Source organism: Medicago truncatula, chromosome 1 (genome assembly GCF_003473485.1).
Source record: "Medicago truncatula cultivar Jemalong A17 chromosome 1, MtrunA17r5.0-ANR, whole genome shotgun sequence".
Classification (NCBI taxonomy): domain Eukaryota; kingdom Viridiplantae; phylum Streptophyta; class Magnoliopsida; order Fabales; family Fabaceae; genus Medicago; species Medicago truncatula.
The window spans coordinates 48,819,234-48,840,920 of record NC_053042.1 but is presented as its reverse complement, the minus strand read 5'-3'; the positions used below and the strand labels follow the sequence as shown (position 1 = coordinate 48,840,920).

At 31.1% G+C, this 21,687-nt stretch overlaps 1 protein-coding gene across 1 annotated transcript; it reads right to left on the bottom strand.

Moving 5' to 3' along the window:
• Positions 1-10,875: 10,875 nt before the first annotated feature.
• On the bottom strand, positions 10,876-18,030 carry LOC11424173 (mitogen-activated protein kinase kinase kinase YODA). The gene is made up of 12 exons (XM_003592174.4): positions 17,775-18,030; positions 15,963-16,716; positions 15,091-15,828; positions 14,894-14,981; positions 14,698-14,760; positions 14,318-14,478; positions 14,127-14,202; positions 13,698-13,757; positions 13,500-13,607; positions 13,129-13,368; positions 12,281-12,372; positions 10,876-12,171 (listed from the first exon to the last, which is right to left on the bottom strand). The coding sequence occupies exons 2-12, from the start codon at positions 16,514-16,516 to the stop codon at positions 11,652-11,654; spliced, it is 2,700 nt and encodes an 899-aa protein (XP_003592222.1). The 5' UTR covers positions 16,517-16,716; positions 17,775-18,030; the 3' UTR covers positions 10,876-11,651.
• Positions 18,031-21,687: the final 3,657 nt, after the last annotated feature.

Here is a 21,687-nt window from a genome sequence, read left to right as displayed (position 1 = left end):
CATAATCCAACATTTCATGAGAGAACAAAACACATTGAGATTGATTGTCATGTTGTGCGCGAAAGAATTCAAAGTGGTCTCATTCATCTCTTTCCCGTGCCATCTTCTTCTCAAATAGCAGATTTGTTGACAAAACCACTTCTGTCTCCAGCTTTCAATTCCTTGGTTTCCAAGCTTAGCCTATGTGATCTTCATAGTCCAGCTTGTGGGGGGATGTTACATGTTAATATTTAATTTAATTATCATTAACTATAACCTATTAGTTAGCCTGCTTATTAGTATTCTATTCAATTGTATTTATACATGTTGATTAGTCTTCTCTTTATTTTAGTGTATAAATAAACCTGTCATGTACTTTTACACACAGATCAATGAGAATTATATATCACTTGTCTTTCTATTTTCTACTGTGTTCTAAATATTAACAATAAGTTTTTCAAACCAACACAATAAACTTTTAATCAGTTTATTGTACTTTTTTCAAGTCACCTTTGATAAAGATAAAATGAATTCCAATAGTTTTTAGCATAAACCCAAATTATGAAAGTCCTGTAATCTCCAAGTGAGCAAGAAGGTTTATGAACTTTTTTTTTATAAATAATAAGAATCCAACTTTGTACTTTGGAGATTCCATCACTCATGCACTCATTATGCACCAATGAGAGGATCACTTGATCAAATTCCTTAGATTTTACGGTTGAAACATACACTTGAGTCAGCAATTAAACATTTGATGCATAAGCTTCTACAATCACTTCCATCAATAAAGTTTCCATCTTCTGCATAGGGGTGGCAAAATGGATGGATATGGATTTCGATCCTAATGGATGGATCAAAAAAGGTTCATTAGTCCATTACAATCCATTATTTTTTTTTCTTAAAAAAAATCATCCAATCCATCCAATTAGAATAAAGTCAATCTGATCCATCTATTATTAGATTTTAATGGATGGATAATCCATCCGATCCATAAATCAAAGTGTATTATTTTTTTTTTAAAGTGTATTTTTTTTTTTTTGAAAAACAACTTATTACAATCTCTTTTGCAAAAACAGCTTATTTATGCAAAACAACTTATTATGATCTCTCTTAAAAAAACAGCTTATTCGAATACAAAACAGCTTATTAGGATCTCTTTTTTAAAAAACAACTTATTTATACAAAATAGCTTATTACGAATTCATTTGAAAAAACAACTTACTCAAAAGAGCTTAGTTATGCAAAACAGCTTATTTATGCAAAACAGCTTATTAGGATCTCCTTTTAAAAAAACAGCTTATTAGGATCTCTTTTTAAAAAAAAAAATACTTATTCGAAACAACTTATTTATGCAAAAAAACTTATTACAAACTCCTTTTAAAAAACAACTTATTCAAAAGAGCTTAGTTATGCAAAAAAGCTTATTCAAAGCAATTTATTTATATAAAACAGCTTATTACGATCTCATTTTAAATATTTTTAAAAAACATCCTAAACAAATATTTTTTTACTCTCTCTCCCTTTTGATATCAATATAATAAAACTATACTTCATAAATAGTTTATTATTATGCGTAATTGTCTTCAACCAATGTTTGAAAAAGTGGAAAGTAATTATATTGCCTTCAACCACTGTATGAATAGTTTCAATCAACAATTAATTTAACCCTCCATGGTTTTCTACAATCAAACTGTACATATAATCAAATTTTAAACAGTGCCAATAATTCATTTAAAATAAAACTATAACGATTAAAAAAGGGTAGAAACCCCATCTCACCAGAAACTAAACAGTTTTAAAATAAAACTAAACAACTTAATTATACTTCACTACAATAAGCAGCTTTTGGCAAAACCACGTTTGCAACATTAGGAAACAAAGGAAGCTGATTCACTTTAGAGGATAAATTGCTCCAAGTTAAAATTACACTAAACATCAACATTTTCAAACACATTGCTCATCTCTAGTGGCTTACATAAAATGTAATTTGCATGGAAAAACTTTTCTGTAACCAAAAATTCCATTGTCTATCAAAACTGCAGCTACAAGTGGCAAAATTCACCATCAGCATGTTGTAAGAAATAACTTTGTGATGATAATTGGAGCCATGGAAGATAGTGGCCTTTTGTATGGTTCAATAAAACTTGGTAGAGATCACAATACATTGTTTCTATCAGCATCTGGAACACACAAATGGCCATTGTTACCAAATATTAAAATACCAAATAAAGAATTCCAACGTACTTAAAGAGAAGAAACAGAGTAGGAGGACATTGTAATCAAACCATTAACCCATATTTCTCATTATCACTACAGATTTCTACATTATCACTACAGATTCGTTGCATGCATATAATCTTCAAACGTTGTCAAACAAACAACTATGAAAACACAACAAAATCAACTAAGAAAACACAAAAAACAACAATCTCAGATAACCCAATTCAGAAAACGCAACAAAATCACATTACAATATAATAGAGACTCACAAAGGCACAGAAGAAACGATTTCAGATTTGAAGAGGAAGAATCGAATCGTCGGAATTTGAATCAATATGAAGGTGGAACAGAAGAATCGATTTCAGATTTGAAGAGGAAGAATCGAATCGCTGACGATTGCTACATAGGTTCACTACCGAATTTCAGATTTGAAGAGAAATTTGGGGAAGAAATTAGGGTTCAGTTTTTAATTTGGGGAAGAAATTAGGGTTGAGTTTTATTTGGGGAAGAAATAAGCTATTCACTATTTAGATTTTAATTTTTTTAATTGTTTGTTTTAATTTGTTATTTTTTTAATCAAATGATCCATTGGATAAAAAATAAACAATAAAAAGTGATCCATTGGATCTTTAAAATCAATTGGATGGACTAGATCCATCCATATTGTTTAATGGATCGATTGGATACAGTCCATTAAAAATAAAAAATATTTTATGGATGGATTTTATAGTGGATGAATCGGATGGATATGAATTTCATGGATCTAATTGCCACCCCTACTTATACAACAATGACTTACCTCAAAAAAATAGTCTACAAGTTAAAAATTGTGTCAATTCATCTTTTGTTTTTTACATTATTCGGTGTTCCGAAAAATGCATTTGTCATTTGTTGCATAAACTTTGTCATTTCTAGTATCTTAAGCACACTAGAGGAATCTATGCTCCTGGCATCTTATTTAACTGGTAATTGTGTTTTTGTCTGTAGTCCATTCAATTGATGTAATTGTGAAACTTATGATCCATTTATAAATAGGTCAAATGCATCCCACAAACTTTTAGGTTAATGGAAAGGACTGATACGTTTTTTTCCAAGAAGTAGTTTAGTGGCTTGATGTAATTTAAACTTAATCATTTATAAATAGGTCAAATGCATCCCACAAACTTTAGGTTTAATGTAAAGGACTAGTATGTTTTTTTAGCCAAATAGTGACTAGAAATTCAACTCCTAAGGTAACCTTGCATATATTACGTAATGTCTTTATCAACTTAGCTAAGTTCACGAGAACAATGGAACAATATGTTAGAAACGCAAGTTTAAAGGATTATGAGGTGAATTTATCCTAATAGATATGCTTGATGTTATTGATATATTTTACTAACGATAACATTTTGTAACAGCGAATCACAAATAAAGTTACACGTGAGACGCACGGGTTCCATACGAGATTGTTACATATATTCTATGAAATTGTTGTTGTACCACATTAAATACTCAAAGAAATGAGTTGAAATATGCTTGATGTTATTGATATATTTTACTAACGATAACATATTTTGTAACAGCCAATCACAAATAAAGTTACATGTGAGACGCTCGAGTTCCATACGAGTTGAAATTACAAACCATTACATGTTGTTTCTCCTCTAATTAAGTTATTGGCAAACAAAAAGGAAATGGGTGGAAACATAGAGCACAACTAAGACGGCAAACAATATGCAAGTTACTTAACTAGAGAATAATCTATCTCATATTGTTGATGTCTAAAACACCAATCGAACATCAAACACATTGTTGCATCAGGAGCTGGAACTAGAAGTGTAATGCTTTTTTGCAATTTTTTATCATTCCCTGAATACGCACTACATATTGTAGATAAAAGATTGATGTCATACATAGAATTGCACTCATATCCCCATCTATTCGGATTGCTCAATGCATAACAATTTCTCTTCAACCAATTTGTACCACAAAATAATGCAATGTCACCCAAAGTTTTCAGTCTGACGTAATTCATAGTTGAGAAGCCTATCTTGTACACATTACTTATTTCGTTGGACATAAAATCAACCACTAAAAGTTGCGCGTCACAATTAACCAACATTAGGTACGGGGAAAATTTTATAGCGGGAGTACTTTTCAGTTTTAGAAATTTAACATTTGCAGAATTTAAGCTGAGTACCCCTATGTTGGCCATGTTGGTGACAACATATATTATATTACGCAAAACCACAAAGTCAACAATCATCTTTGAATTTCCCATTGCTGAACAGGTAACCCAATCACAATTTCGAGATTGATAGACATGCAAACAAGAGTTGCATAAAACAACAAAGACAAATTCCTCAGAGCATTTGTCGAAAGCAAACAAAGCACGGTTAGTTAAAAAAAATAAAGTTTTCTGAGGCAGGGCTAATGATTACCTTTTTTATTCTTGTAAACGGGTTGATTAGAATAAACGAATTATTGTTGTCCCCCACTGTGATAAAATATCCGCTAGAACACGTAACATAGGTAGATGAGGGGAAGTACTTCATCATCTCCAGGTGATAAACTTTTTGGTCGGGTATGCTAATAAAGGAATGTGATTCCTCGTCAAGATACAAAATTTGAAGTTGAAGAAGTAATGGTTCTTGAGATGTCAAAAAAATTCTCCAATAAATTTTATGAAAAGCCCTCCAATTCTTGCATACACCGGAAAATTGAAAGTGGTCATCAAAATCTAGAGTTTTGAAAATGATATCAAACACATCCAAAGAAAGTTCATTGTTCTCTTCTACCTTCTTCACCTTTTTTCCTGTATATCACAACACAACAATGGCAGTGTTAGGTGATATCTAAAACATATGATATAGTATTATTTATTTCTGAAACATATGATATTTTATTGTTTATCCAGGGTTGATAGTGTTTTATCCCCTGTAATATAGGCCATTTCCGGTTTACCTTGTAAAATAAAATAAAAATTAGATATTATCCTTGTAATTTGAAGATTTCTGGTTTTGAACCTTCATGAATTTTGATCGTACAAAATCAATAATATGTCAGGGGAATAAACTAAAATTTTCTCAATATACAGGGGGTCGACCGAAATTTGCTCAAATTACAGAGTATCATAAATTCTGTAATTTGATGTCGTTTGAAAGTCCAAATCCAAACAAATCTTCAAATTACATTAATGGAATCTAAAAAAACAATTACAGAGGATAAATCGAAATAGTCAATATTACAGGATAAAGCACTGTTCAACCATTTATCTAATAGTATCATGGAAGATGAGGGGATAAAAATATATTTATTACTTCATTTTCCCCAAACAAAAATCCAGACCAGCATAAAATACAAATGAGTAAATTACACTTTCCTTCCATCAAAGATGCTTGAAATACACTGTCCTTCCCTCTTATGTTAAAATATACACTCCCCTCCCCTTTTATTCAAAACATATTAGAAAACTTTTCACTCGCCTCCCTTAAGAGAAGCTTGAATTACATTCTCCTCCCCTCTTATGTTAAAATCTACACTTTACTCCCTCAATATATTTTTTTTATTTCTAAAAATCTAGAAAAAAAATAAGGATTAATTAAGTTTTTGGTCCCTTTTGTTTTTTGTCCCTATAAAAATAAATCACACTTTTTAGTCCTTACAAAATTTTCTGTTAGTGTTTTTAGTCCCTGTTAAATTAAAATTTGTTTAATTATGCTTAAACTTCTAAATTTTTGAAAGATTTTTTACATTCGTAAGACACTCTTTTGTAAATTTTTTTAGTTTTTTAACATGTAATGAATTAAATATGAATTTTTCTAGAAGCCAAATTTTCAAGATTATATTAATGAAAATTTGGACCTAGTAATAAAATTTTAAGTTACTTTTTTGCGGAGGAACTTTGTATAATATTCTAAGTAAGTATGTGAAAAATATGTTACAAATTTAAAATTTAAGCACAATTAAGCAAATTTTAATTTTACAAGGACTAAAAGTATGTGTTGGTCCCTGTTAAATTAAAATTTGTTTAATTATACTTAAACTTTTATATTTTTAAATGATTTTCAACAAACATGTTAAGAACATTATAATAATCTCTTTTATAAAAAATTAGAATTTTTTAACATGTAATGAATTAAATATAATTTTTTTTAAAATGCCAAAAATTCAAGATAAAACTAATGAAAATTTGGACCCAAAAATAAAATTTTGAGCTAATTTATTGCGACGGAACCTTTTATAATGTTTTAAACAAGTATGTAAAAAAATTATTTAAAATTTTAAAATTTTAAGCATAATTAAACAAATTTTAATTTAACAGGGACTAAAAACACTAACGGAAAATTTTGTAGGGACTAAAAATTGTGATTTATTTTTATAGGGACTAAAAACAAAACTGCGGATATTTATAGGAACCAAATACTTAATTAACCCAAAAAATAGTAATCTAACACAATTCAAAGAAAAATAGTATTACATGTTCATTTTAATATAATCAAAATTTAAATACATATATTTTGCTATTTTTTATTAACAATTTCATTAACATGTAGTTTTAAACCCTATTATAAAATATGAAACAACCCAAAATAAAATTAAAATATGTAAAAAATTAGTGAAGTCAATTAAGTAATGCTTATTTAAATGTGAATTTTATACTCCAAATTATAAAATTAATAACAAAATATTTAAATTTGCTTATAATTAATATTTAAATTAAGTACTCTTTTTACATATATTTCTAGATTGATGTCTCTCGTGGAATCAACCAAAATTAATCATGTCTATAGCGAGGCGAAAAAAGGGTTAGATATTCTAGCTAATCGAGACTTAAAAAAAAAAAAAAAATTCTCTCTTTTCTCTCCTTATCAAACCCTAGGCGTCGTCTCTTTCTTCTTCTTCTTCTTGTCAGAGGGGCGATTTAGGGTCAATTTTAACCCAATAATACCCCTCCGAGTTGTTTTTTCCTTCTATCCTAATTGAATAAGTGATTTCACATATTTTCCGTTTCCTTTCGTTTGTTTTTGTGATTTTGTCGTCTTTAATCTACTCTATTTGTTTTGATTTCTCGTCTTTGTACGGTGTGTTTGATTTCCCGTCTTAGTACGGTGTTTATTTGAATCAGGTTGAAAGATTAGCTTTGAGCAAGTGCTGATCCGATCAATGACAATGATTTTGGCGTCGTCAACGTTGCAGATCCGGAGACATGAGTATTTTGGAGACTTAAATATAGTCATATTAGTCATATTTGTAGGCATAAGTACTTTGCCGTTTTATGCTATTAACATGGATGATGTGAGTTTGTTTACAGATTCATCATTTTTGTTTTTAGCGAATTTGGATTTGTATTGTATCGATGTACTTTATCAATTTGAATCATAGTTTTAAAACTCGGCTCGATCATCGACTCGGCAAGGGTGCTGGGTCACTGGGTCATTGGTCGAACCACTGAATCATTAGTCGAACCGCATGACCGAATCGGATTGAACCGGATGACTCGGTATTTATAAAAAAGATTATTTGTATTGAATTAGACTCAACTTACTGATTTTCATATCAAAAAATTATATATTTTTTACACTAAATAGAAGCACATTTTAATAATATAAATAGAAACATCTTGATAAATGCCCCTTATATTCAACTGCATATTTTTTTTAGATATAATACATATTCAAATAAATATTAAAAAACATTTCACTTTACATCCTTAAAAAAAACATTTCACTTTACATCTACAACAAAAATAAAAACTAAGTGTGATAGTTGTAATCAAAGAAAATGTTTATGAACTTTTTTTTTACAAGTAAAATGCTTATGAAATTATTTTTTTATTCAAGTATAGTTCATTTTAATGACAAGTTATAATTAAGGTCGCAATTTAATGATTTATATATAAGATATGTTTATTATATACTACCTCCGGTCCTTTTTATTAGAAACAAAAGTGAGAATTTTTTTGATCCTTTTTATAAGAAGATTGATTAAGTTTCTAATATTTTTTATGCTAAAATTCATTTGTGTTCTTATTAATTATGAGACAGAATATTAAAAATAAGTAAGTTGATGGAATAAAGAGTAATTAATTTAAGGGTATTCATGGAATTTTTTTAAATGTAGAAGTATATTAAATGAAGATGACTATTTTCAATGTATTTTCTTGATGTTGATGTTTATGTCTTTTGTTTCTTGTATAAAGAACCGGAGGAAGTATAAGTTATAATCTTGTCAAAAAATATACAAGTTCTAATATATACTGCATTTATGTTAGTTTTTATATATATATATATATATATATATATATATATATATATATATATATATATATATATATATATATATATATATATATATATATATATATATATATATATATATATATATATATATATATATATATATATATAACTATGTAGAAGCATGTACTAATTATGAAATTCTATGTGGTGCAATGGTAAAGCATTTATCCAGCAAATCACTGGTCACGGGTTCAACACCCACCCATGCCAATTTTTACTAAAATTATATAATTAAATTCTACTTCAGCATCAAACCGGTCCGGTTCACCAAAACCGCCGGTTCACCGCTTTTCAACGAGTTTCACCGGTTCGAATGCATGGCCGATCCGTTTGGTGACTCGAACCGGTCACCCTACCGATTCCTGGTCGGACCGGGGCCGGTCCGGTTCGATTTTTAAAACTATGATTTGAATGAATATCGTTTATTTTTATCAAAAAAAAATTGACATTTAAATTATAAAAAAATGAATTTAAGTTTTTTAAATCGTGATTTAAAATTAATATATATTATAAAAATATTTATGTTAAAATAGATTAAAGTGTAGTGTATATTTAATTAGTAAGGGATGAGGTTGAAATTTAAGCATCTCATAAGGGAGGGGAGTATCAATTTTACAAGTGTATATTTTAACATAAGAGGAGAGGGGAGTGCAATTCAAGTATTTTGAGGGGAGTGTAATTTACTCAATACAAATATATGTGATCCTTTTTTTTTTTTTTTCCACGTTAGTAATTTATTTTCCCATTTTCGTGATCATGGATCTATGCCAATGTATAGTGCAGGCCCCTACTACTCAACAAAAAGAAATCCAGAAGTCCTAGCTACCTCCACTTGTGTGTGTGAGTTTATAATGGCTTTGCCATTTCGTCTATCTATCCAAAAAAAAAAAAAAAGTCAAGTAGTGAGAGGAAAAAAAAACAAATACACCAAGAATCAATAAAAGATACTAGAATACTAATAAAACTAAAATTGAAATAGTGAAAATAAATACTATGAAGAAAAACAATAGAGTAGAATTATTGAATTTGAAGGGTTGAAAACAAACAGATAAAACCATATATGCTATCCAAGACAAAATTGAATAACCTACAAGGTGATAAAGGTTTTAGTTGCATGAACATAAATATTTATGAGAATACCCTTCATAGTAACTAACCAGTGGTGTGGAGTGTGATTTGATGTTCCTTTGGCAGGAAGGCATTGAACCCCAAAATTAAATTTGCATGCCCTTTAAGCAGCCCCTTCACTATTGCTTTGATAAAATTGAACTTTTTGGGATGTGTATCTCTTCCAGCCTGGAGAAGCTTTAGGAGTTTTGAAAACTGATCACACTTTATCCTGTTATATTCAAATGCAACTTTTACTTCCTTAAAATACGCCAATGCAGAAAAATAAAGAATTGTTACTAATTCCAATAATTCAGAATAATAAAACGAAATAAATTACTAAATGATTAGATTGAAGGAGGAAGGGAAGGGTTAACCCTATTTTATAGTGTGAAAGGAAAGCGAAGAGGAGATAAACAGTGCGGAGAGAAGGGGATGGATTGGAAAATCTGATTTTGAGGGAATAAATAAGAGAAGAGGGAGAATGCCTTATAACTTATAACGAGAGTCATTTAAAACATATCATATCATTTCATCATATTTTAGATAAAATAGTTGGTGAATGAACCAAATTTTAAAATAGCAATTATATTTATACAACTATTTAATGACAATTTTTGTAACAACCTTCTTTTTCTCTCTTCTTATTTGTATAAAATAATAGAAGGTGAAAAAGATTGTACAATAGAAATAATTATTCAAAAGTTATCATAAAAGATTGTACAAATATTTATCACGAGCACTTTTTGTATATTTAGAATAAGATTCGTATTTATAATAATCTTACATAAAGTCGTAAACTATTCATCTCCTTCACGACTACTCCTGTATTGAATGACTTGGTAATCTAAATATATATATATATATATATATATATATATATATTAGAATGACTTTCTAGCCTTTTGTTTCATATTGTTTTTATTGGTGCCTTTATTTTTTCAAAAATAATCTGACTCTTGAAAAGAAAGAAAAAAGAAATAGTGTTATTGTCTTCGTGAACTTAGTTCAGTTGGTATGGACAATGCATAATATATGCAAGGTTCGGGATTCAAACCCTAGCCACCACAAAAAAAAAAAAAATTCTTTGAAGATCAGCCCAAACCACATGTGCACTATTGCCACAACTTCCATGTTATACAGAAAACTAGATAAATAAACAAATAAAAATTTCTTGTCAAAAAAAAAAAACAAATAAAAATTATCACTAAAAGTATATTTTTTTCCAAGAATTATCCTGATCAAACATATTCAATAAATATTATTTTAACTATAGTATTAAAAATGTAAGAATGAGAACTTTGATACGTCAGTTTAAATTGTTATGGAGTAACTGGAAACTGACAAGTGCTAATTGTAACTTGTAGATCACCTAATTTTGGAACAAACAAATACATTAAACCAATGAGAGGATCACCAGATCAAATTCCTTAGATTTTACAGTTGAAATGTACAGAAAGATACAATGACAGTAACATACACTTGAGCCAGCAATTAAACATAAGATGCATAAGCTTCTACAAATTCTTCGCTTCCATCAATAAAGTTTCCATCTTCTGTACAACAATGACTTACCTCCCAAAAAAATAGTCTACAAGTTAAAAGTTGTGTCAATTCATCTTTTGTTTTGACATTATTCGGTGTTCCGAAAAATGCATTTGTCATTCATGGGATAAACTCTGTCATTTCTAGTATCTAAAGCACACGAGAGAAATCTATGCTACTGGCTTCTCACATGTAGATGCTGCATCTTCAATATGTTGCATACAAAAACAAGTTCCACTTGCTTGAGATCAGAAAGTTTCATGCTGTGACATTGTTTGGCACTTTCATATGTAAGGATTCAACTCCACAAGGCCAAGCCTGAAGCCATGCAAAATGCTCTTCTGCCCCATACTAGACTATGCAATTTTATTTACACAGATTCTCTTGTGCTTTGGCTCCTTATTGTATCATTATATCCTTACAAATATAACAATGAACAGATCTGCGTAGCTGAAGGTAAGCTTGGAAACTTCAAAAGCGGCTCAGATTAGTAGTGGTCAAGGTAAGTTCCTGATGTCATAAACCATTTGTCCGGTTGAGCATCGACGAGCTGGGACTTGGATCAAATGATGGGTTAATCTTAACATGATCCCCCAGAAGCTGCCGGCCAACACGATCAGCTAAGACCGACTGAAAGTCATACGGTTCTGCATGAGGAGACCTTACGAACTGCTTGCCAAGAGCATCATTATCACTGGAGACTAGTTCTGATTTAATGTGAGACCCGGCTTGCATTCTTTGAAAAATGTCGATATTTGAATCGTGGTGAGAAGAGCCGTTAATATAGACACCATTTGGGGATTTCGGCATGCTTCCGAGACACTCTTGAAAGTAAACTGATTGTTTTAAGTGGTTACTGAATGGAATGGCACCACTGCCGCCAGTGAGAGGCGTGGATGCACCAGAAGCGGTCCGAGGGCTAGATATAGGAGAAGGAGACAATCTCCCACTCCTCTGCTGTGGTGATCTTGACCTCAAAAGTGGGCTTCCAATGGGAGAGACTGGGCAAGATATATTCCTTTGAATATGGATTTCACTGGAAATTGATGAAATGATTTCAGATTACCATTGGCAATGTGTCAACAGCCTTGCATGCATTTTTGTGTGTGTATGTGTGTGGGTGAGTGAGTGAACTAGAGAGATACCTTTCATGAGGATTATTTTTCAAAACCCTAGAAGAATGAACCAAGAGTTTATCTGAATCCAAGGCAGACAGATTCCTTCCTTGTCCAATGCCCTGAAATTGATGCAATTATTATAAAAATAAAACAAGAGAATACAGATTGAGTAGTACAAAGCTTGCAAGAAAAACTTGTTGTGACCTCATATTTGGAAGATACTTCATGCTAATAAACACGAAACAAGATTTATATTACTTTCAAAATAAATTATACTGAATGGAAATAACAAAAGTCTCCATCCTAACTGAACTCCATGTGTATACTTACTCTTGACATAAAATTCTAGCCAGATCTGATGAAAAGGGAAACCAATTTAAAAACCCTAGAACCTTATCGCTTTCCAACCAATATCTCACTATCCCTCAACCTAAACTATGTCTTGAGCTATTGTCTATGTTTTTCCCTTATGCATCATTCATGCTGCCTCATGCAAAGAACAATTTCCTTAATAACTTTCACAGAAAAATGAATGAAAATATAGATCACGCAATTGACTCGATATTTTGGACTTGACGGAACAAAATCTTTACATTTATGTATTACTAAGAGCGTGAATAGCCTATAAAATATTCACGCCGCTTAAATTACTCAACCATGAGAAATGTGAAAACAAGAACAGAAGTTCACATGACATTTTCATGAAGAGAGCAAACTGTCCCCTATTTTGTTCAATAGTGTAGATAAGGCAAATGCAACAGTTTGATGTTCGCATAAAATGAAAGACAAAGTACCATCGAATGGTAACATGAACAACCACACAAACACAACTGAAGTGAGTTTCCAACGATTGGAGTAGGAAATAGGTTACGCACCAGAGCTTTTGTTCCATGTGTAATTCCAGTAATAGGGTCTGAAGCTTCGGGAACCATAATAGGTCTTTCCAAAGGTGCAGCACCTTTTACAAAAGGGTGGTCTAATAATTCACTTGCTGAAGGGCGATCACGTGGATTACGTTGTAGACATTTTCTAACAAAATCTTTTCCTTCATTTGAGAGATGATCTGGAATTGTTGGGAGCTCCTTGCTGTTACCAATTTTGAACATGGCAGCAACCTGTTATAGTAACACGTAAATACACAAAGCAGTAAGAAGAATTAATTTAAAAAGTTGACATTTTTATAATACAAAAACATCACCAGGTCTTCGTAAATATAAAATCTCATGTATATACATGAATTACTTACCCCTTCATACTGTGACCAAGGAGGCTTCGTTGTAGCCATTTCCAAAACTGTGCATCCAAGACTCCATATATCCACACCAAGGCTGCATTCCTTGGAGTTCTTTATAACCTGAATCATCAAAAAGAAAAGATAATGAGTGACAAAACTAAAATGCAATTAAAATCTAAAAAACTGAACCCAAAAAAGAAAAAGTAGAACCTCAGGAGCCATCCAATAAGGACTTCCTTTGAACGACAATGGACAGTATTGCCCTGTTATCTGTGAATCATGTAATTGTAAGTACAACAAATGGGACAAATCATGCACATCCTGGACAGCATAAATTGTGGTTTACAAGGTAAATCATACACCATCACAATTTTGTATTATTCTAGTTTCTCTTTCCATACTTAAAAATAAGGTTCCATCTTCACATTTTCTTTTAACATTTTAAATCACCCAATTGCTATCAAGAAGCCAGAAACATTGATATATTGAGATTTTTTAGAAAAAAACCTATGATTTATAATTTCAATCAGCATTAGAATCTAATTTTTTTGGTAAAAAAAAAATCAAATTTTCATATCTAGTTAAGTCAGCTAAATGAAAATATAATGGAAACCGGACAGTTATCATCTCTAAGCTTACATGTTTTGCCATGCCAAAGTCTGCAACCTTGACCCGACCATTTGGATCTACCAATATGTTTGCTCCTTTGATGTCCCTAAACATGTACATGGAATTTCAGAGAACGATATGTGAAGTTTAAAAAAGAAACTAAATATGTGGCAGCAGCAAAATTTAAAACATTGAGATTATGAAAAGATGCCTTAGTTCACCTGTGAAGAGTATTTTTAGCATGTAAATAAGCAAGCCCTGACAAAATTTGTTGAGTATAACTTCGAATAGCTAGTTCACCAAATTGCCCATATTCTTGAAGAAGTTTATGTATGGAACCTCCAGATACATACTCAAGGTATATGTAAAGCTTGTCATCTACCTGTGCAAGGGATGATCCAAAAACTTCTATAAGTAGACTTTAGAAACAAATAATGCTAACAAATTTCTACCACTATATTGTTCTTGTTAGGTAAACTTCCACAAACTAACTAATATGCTTGTGACTAGAAGATCATGCATCCATTAAAAATGCACAGTCTATAATAGAATCAAAAATAAATTGTCGTCATTCGCCATCAGATCGAAGGAGAGAACTTACTGTTTCAGAGCCATAATACTGCACAATATTTGGATGTCTTAAACGGCTTAATAAATGAACTTCCTGTCAGAAATCTTGTAGTTAGATTTTGAAAGCTGTGTTGAATTCAAGACTAGAAAATATAGTATTGCACCTAACGAAAATGAACTGTTTATCAGTGTGAAGTTTTTGCTAGATTTAGAAGGGAACAGTATACCTGCATCAATTGCTTAGCACTTTCCAAAGACTTGGCATCATCTGAAAACAGAGTAACCTCCTTCATTGCACACATTTCACCACTTTGACTAAGAGAGACAAACATTTTTTAACCACATCAGTATTTTTAAGATGCATAAATAGAAATTAATCCTAAAAAAAATGATGAAATGTTTACATTTTATCCAGGGTACATACCTATTGAAGCCAATATAGACGTGCCCAAATGTTCCTCTGCCAAGCAGCTTTCCTTTTTTCCAACGTGACCCAGAGCTCATTGGACTATCTGCTCTAGCTGGACTTCTCGGCATAGATGGAGATGTTGCTGCAGAATTAGAATGAGAGAATGGCGAGGTATTGGTAACTGTTAAAGGAGGGAGGGGCAAACGATGACTTTGTTGTTTTCCATCATCAGCCCGTCCTGTCTGTGATTCAGTTGGTGTTCCCCCTGCTCTAGGATGAATAGGTGTGACTGCTCCACTCTGAATTCTTGAGCTTGGACCAGGGCTAGTCATTCTAGGGCTAGGTATTGGAGAATACTCAGGGCTACCCCTGCTTGGTTGCCAAAATAATGGTCCTGACATGTCCCCTCCCATTGAATTATGCCCAGAATTGTGACCAGAACCTGGACTAGAGCAGTGGCCAGATCCGACGAAATTGATCTCTGGATATGGCTTTCCAGCCCAAAAAGCAGAGTTCAACACCTGATCTGTACCAAATGCCCTCAACGGACTTCTTGATGGACTTGACAAGGAACTGTCGGGACCACTATAGAAGACACCATGAGGTGGAACTTGAAGATTTGGAACATGGTGGCGTAATGGCTTCCGTTTTGGTGAAGTAGAAGGTGTGTGATTACTGAGAATGTTTGCCGTTTTTTTTACTTCTCTCAAATTCGGTTGGGAAACAGCAGATGATTGATCCTTGAGCACCAAGCTTCAGAAACAGGGAAACTTTTGAGTGAAGTTGAAAAGATACGTATTTCTAATGCAATCAATCACAAATAATTAAGGCATGCATATGCAATAACATGTACAATGTGGAAGCGTGTTATGGTTTGAGGAGGCAACCTGGAAGGACTGCCGGCAGCAGTTCTTGTACCAGTTTCCGAGTCAGTTGCCAGAGGACTACGGTTGCGTGAGTCTGCTGGCTCGTCACTATCAGCAGAGCAATCACTGAAGACTGAAGCATTGACCATATCTCCATCTAAATCTGCAGGAGTTGGCCCACAACGTATGCATGAAGGTTTTGGAAGTGGAAGAAATAATGACGGCTTGGAGGGCTTTTCCAGTCTTGATTTCGCTGATATACTAATTTCAGAATCAACTCGACCTAAACTTGAAGGGTGCAAATCCGGAAGTGGAAGGGGTTGAGCATGAGGCCTTTCAGCAAAACTTTGACACCTTGCTACTTTGGAAGGTGAAGGGGATCTTGATTCAGATGGAGAACGGTCCCCCTTCTCTGAAATTGTGTCATTGCTTCGTCTACGAGATCCTCCAGATATAGTGCTTCGTTTACCCTCAGATGGAAATTTAAATTTTCTGTGCAATGTGTCAATAATACTTTCCTTACCTGCTTTCTTCTTGGTTTCTTTCGATGATGATTTTCCCCACCATGTAGGCATATTTGTACTAGATAAATTGAGATCTCACGAGCAGGTTTCTTGGAAGGATAGTGATAATAATAGTTCAAAAAATCTATCATTTCACATCAGTAAACGAAATTCTTAAAAGGCATGATCCAGTCATAGGGGATTCACAAATTCCAAAAGCAGTAACATTAGAGTGAGACAGCAATCAGGTATTGAAAGTTATTGCAAAAAACCTGCAGCGGAGGAAAATGAGGACTTTCAATAAGTAAAAAATAAATATAAAGTATATATGCACATATATTGATTCTTAATCGGTAAGTCGGTCGCAAGACTCTCTAAAGCAATAAACTATATTTTTTGGGTAGAAGAACCTAATACTTCAACGATTCTAGGTATACACAAATACAACTGCTAGTCATGCACATTAGTCCCTGGAGCTTTACCGGAAACACAATACACCAGATCAGCTAATACTTGGTCCTCGTCTCCAAACTTGAACCATAGTAAAGTATATACAACACCAGAGAGACTTAAACACCAACCTCTGAACTTCCTACCAGACATAAATCCATGCAACATGCAATCTATTGCTGAACATCTATTGTATATAGATTGTAAATTTCCCAAAACTTGAACAAATTTAAAACAGAATCATTCATTACTTGTTATCTGCTAAAGTAACCTCGGGGATAAGAGTCTCGCCTTGTAACCACCTCAAGGGACAAAGTTCAAATCCCCTCAGAGAGGTTTGTAAAGTGATTATTAGTGTCATTTAATTAGTAATAGTAGTTTCTCACTTCACCAATTTAAAAAATAAAATAAAAGATATATATTTCCTTATTTAACAACTTCAAAAGTCAAACCCCACTTAATATCCTAACTCCAAAGTCTATTTTGACCAAAATCCTAACTCCAAAGTCTAACCAAAATAGGGTGTGAAAAAATATGAAATTATTTGACCTTAAATTTACACCAACCAAGATCATGTCATCAACAGAAACCTAGCTCTGGATAAAATAAAATAAAAATCCACTTTTTTCATGCGTTTTGGTTACAATACTCAGATTCTCACAAACCCAGAAAAATATTATAATAAAAATCCAAAATTTCAAATTCACTCTTTCAAACTCCACCAAATTTCTTAGGATCCCAAGCTAAACACTACCAACTCATTATGAAAAAACACAGATCCACCAACACATAAGAGAAGAGTTAAATCAACTACCCAGTTGATCATGGAGTTAAATCATGCAAAAGGGTATCCAGAAATGTTAAAAAAATTGAAACTTACTTGAATTAATGAAATGATTGAATCTGAAGTGAAAAACCCAGTGTGTAAAAATTGAGCTCAAATCTGAGTGATGAAGCGTTTTGGAGCTCGTAAAGAGAGCCCCAAAAGAGAGAAACAAAACCCAAAATGTGAGAAATGGAGAAAGATTTTGTAGTGAAAATATTCGCAATTGAAAGACAGTGAAAGAGATCGCGTAGAGAATGAGAGAGAGAGAGAGAGAGAGTGAATAAGGGGTCTCTGTCTCAATGAGTGTTATTCTTGTTAATAATAAAAATAATAATTTCATTGTTAAAATATTAATTTGTCATTACCACTTGGAACCTTTTCATATTATTGTTGCAAGGGCCCTTCCTATTTAGTTAAGAAATCAAATATTTTCCTTTTTAAATAAATGTCATTTAAGAGAAAAAGAAAATGTACTACGTGTATTCATTGTCTTCCTATATTAGGTAAGATTTAAAGAGTAAAGTTCTTCAAATTGTAATTGTAAGTGTGTAACAATTTAATTAAGATCTTTTGTAAGTGTGCAACAATTTAATTAAGATCTTTTTTTCAAAAAAATTAAAGTTAATTTAAGATCTATGAACAAATCATAAAAAAATTGATAAAACAGATTATTAAATTGTTCTCCCAAATATTTAACTTTGGTTAAAATGATCTCGTGGCTAAATGGCTCAAATATAGATGATTTTTCTTTTAAATTATAGTTTTTCATTATTGATCAAAGTAGTAATACAATATGGAATGTTATGTGTCCTGATAAGTGACACCATGACTTGTTCACATTGTTATGTCACGTAGAATTTTAAACATAATTATCATACTTTGTTAAAAATTTAAATTTTTATGTGTATATTTAACTTTTGTTATTGAAACCCTAAAATTAGTTAGCATCTGCAAGGAGTCTAAGTATATGTGAGTTTTCAATTTATATTATAATAATAAACCTGCCTTAAGTGTTTAGATCCAAATGGCATTATTTTTTTTGAAAATTCACGGTGTTACTTAGTGTGATACATCAACACCACTAACAAAGTTTCTTGATGTAGCCACATTCTCACAGTAACCTTAAACAATTTTGAGAAACAATTGAATATTTTCATAAATTTAGGGTTTTAAATTGTCAATTGTTTATTTTGATAATTCAATATGGTAGTTACTGTATGCCAAATAAAAATATTTTCCTTTTTATTTTGATTTCAATGAGATTGGCAGCAAAACTCGCACGCATTAAAAGTTGAGAAGTGAAAAATCATAATTTATATGTGTCTCGTAATATCAAATGTCAATGTAGTGTTTTACAATCTAAATTATATTTACGGACGAATATTTTTCTTTTTAAATAGATATGTTTGAGAGAAAGAATGTATGTGCTACACGTATCCATTGTCTTCCTATTTTAGGTGTGGTTAAATTGTTCATCAAATAATAAGATGTTAAATTGTTGGATTGTATTTTCTAGAGGAATCAAATCAAATGGAATTGTATTAATATTAGTAATTAGTATGGTAGTTAACACAAAGAAAGAAGAAAGGTTCCTTAAAATGGGGCGCTAGCCTACATATTCCATGGATTTGGTTTTTGGATATGATTCCTTCAAACTTCAAAACTATGGTGACCATGGCAAATTCGTGATAGTGATGATAGTTGGACTTGGAGTAGTTGGTAATATATTTAAAACAAAAAAGAACAATATATGCTTTAAGATTTGAAACTCAGTTGCTATCAATCAATATATGTAATGTATATTACTAATCCCATCAATAGATATTTATATGTAATTATAAAAGTTTCGACCTAAAAAGAAGGATTTGTCTATAGGTGGTGTGCGTGCTAAGAGGGTCATGTAAACAAATTATTAGTATTAGAAGTTTACAAATTTATTATTACTTAAGTTATTGATACAGATTTAATTTATTAGTATTAGTAGTTTACAAATTTATTTTTTCTTCCAAAGTCTTTTGTCCCAGATATATTGAACCTGAACTCTAGAAGAAAATTGTAGACTCAGTTGAAAAAAAGAAGAAGAAGGTCTTCATCTGGTATAGACAACCGAAGACGAGGAGGTCAGCAACAGTTTCTCAACCAGAGGCCAATGGATTTAAGTTTTCTTTTTTCTTTTTTAAATTGGAAGGGGGTTGGAGGAGAATGTTTACACGTGGGGGATCAACATCGCAAGATAGAAAAGATATTAAATAGTGTAAATCTTCTTCGATCATAACCTTAAATCAAAAGCATTTTGACACGTTCATACAAGAGAAAAAATTAAAACAAAATAATTTAATCATATTGTTGCACCATTTAAGTTTATTCTTTTTTTTTTTTTCTCTCTCAAAAGAAAAAAAGTTTATTCTTTTTATTTTATTTTATGTGAATGCGTCTAATTATTTTTTATTTCGAGTTGTATCATGAAAGACTTGTTCAATTGAGGTTGCATAAGATTTTTTTTTTTAAGGTATAATATACCTTTTGTTGTTCAAAGGAAAGAATAATGACGGTAACAAGAGATTGTAAGTTATAAAGTATAAACGATGATTGATAAGCATGTGATGTCCTCCGAACTTAGCTCAATTGGTAGTATATTACATAATTTATGCAGGGGTAGGGGTTCGAACCCTGACAACCCACTTCTCTACATTTATAATGTGTGAGCTCCAGCCACTAATCTATTTGACAAAAAAAACATGTGATGGACAATGTTAATAAGATAATTTATGAAGTCCATAGAGATTGATTAGCCTAGTTTTTGTCTTTCTTCAAAATAATATCCTTTAAAAAATATCAGACAATCTAAATATAGATTTTTTGGCTGCTCATAATAAATTTGTTACCTTTGTTTAAAATTGGATTAACGTTCTTTTAACTTAATTTCACACAACAGTTCTTAGTCATTTGTTTTTTTTTTCCGATTAAATCTTCAAAAAATTTATTTAATATCTTTAAAAATTTCTTCATAAAAAAGATTATAAAAAAACATTGCACTATAAAAATATATTTAAAAAAAATATATAACAGTCGAGCCTATATTAATCTGGGGTTTGTGTTTTTTGTGAGGACTAATATAGACTTAGTATGTGTTTGGTTCAGCTTTGAATAAAATTGATCCCGATAAAATTGATTTTGACATAATTGATTTTGAGATAATTCATTTATGTTTGGATAAAATAATGTAGAATTGATTAAACGGAATGAATGTTGTTTTGACAGTTTTGATCAAAATTGTTTTTAAATGTATAATTACTAAAATGGACATAGCTAAATACAAATAAATAGACATAGTTGAATGTATACGTAGATCGATACTAATCGTAAATATATTATTTAATTTAAATAAATAAAATTTTCTATATATTATTTTAAAAAATAATAAATACTATCATTAAACCAAATTTTATTTTTACAAAATACTTGTTCTATGTATTTTATGTTGTTTGATAAAATATATTTAAGTAAAATAATAATAGAGTTGGTTGTCAAAAATGATAAAATATAGCGTAAAAGAAAAAATATAGTAAATATGAACGGAAAAACCGTAAATAAAAATCCAAAACTTGGTAACCCATGACCATAAATATTTTGTAGGGCTAATTTGGTTCGTAGATTTTTTTGATTAAATTTGATTCATCAAATTAAATACAAATCAAAAAGAAGATAATTGATGAAGGACAACAAAGGAAAATAACGGGTTCTAATAATTAAAATATAAAATTTGATTGAGAATTGATTATGGTTAAAAGAATGCTAGCAATATCAAACACTCATTCATTTATTGAATAAAATCAATGTATGTTCCATCACTTTGTGAGGGTTCAATTTTCAAAGTGTAAACCCACAATAACTTAAATTAATAAGAAAATGAGTATTAGAGAGAGTGCTGTTAACATTGCTTTTATAGTTAACTCAAAAGTTAGGA

Bases quoted from the DNA above. Each gene is read 5' to 3' on its own strand.
- LOC11424173 (XM_003592174.4), bottom strand. From the start codon at position 16,516: ATGCCTACATGGTGGGGAAAATCATCATCGAAAGAAACCAAGAAGAAA. The intron at 13,369-13,499 runs GTAAGTAATTCA...TTACTATAACAG, and splicing joins CTTGGTCACAGTATGAAGGG to GTTGCTGCCATGTTCAAAAT. The intron at 12,172-12,280 runs GTATCTCTCTAG...ATCAATTTCCAG, and splicing joins AAAAATAATCCTCATGAAAG to TGAAATCCATATTCAAAGGA.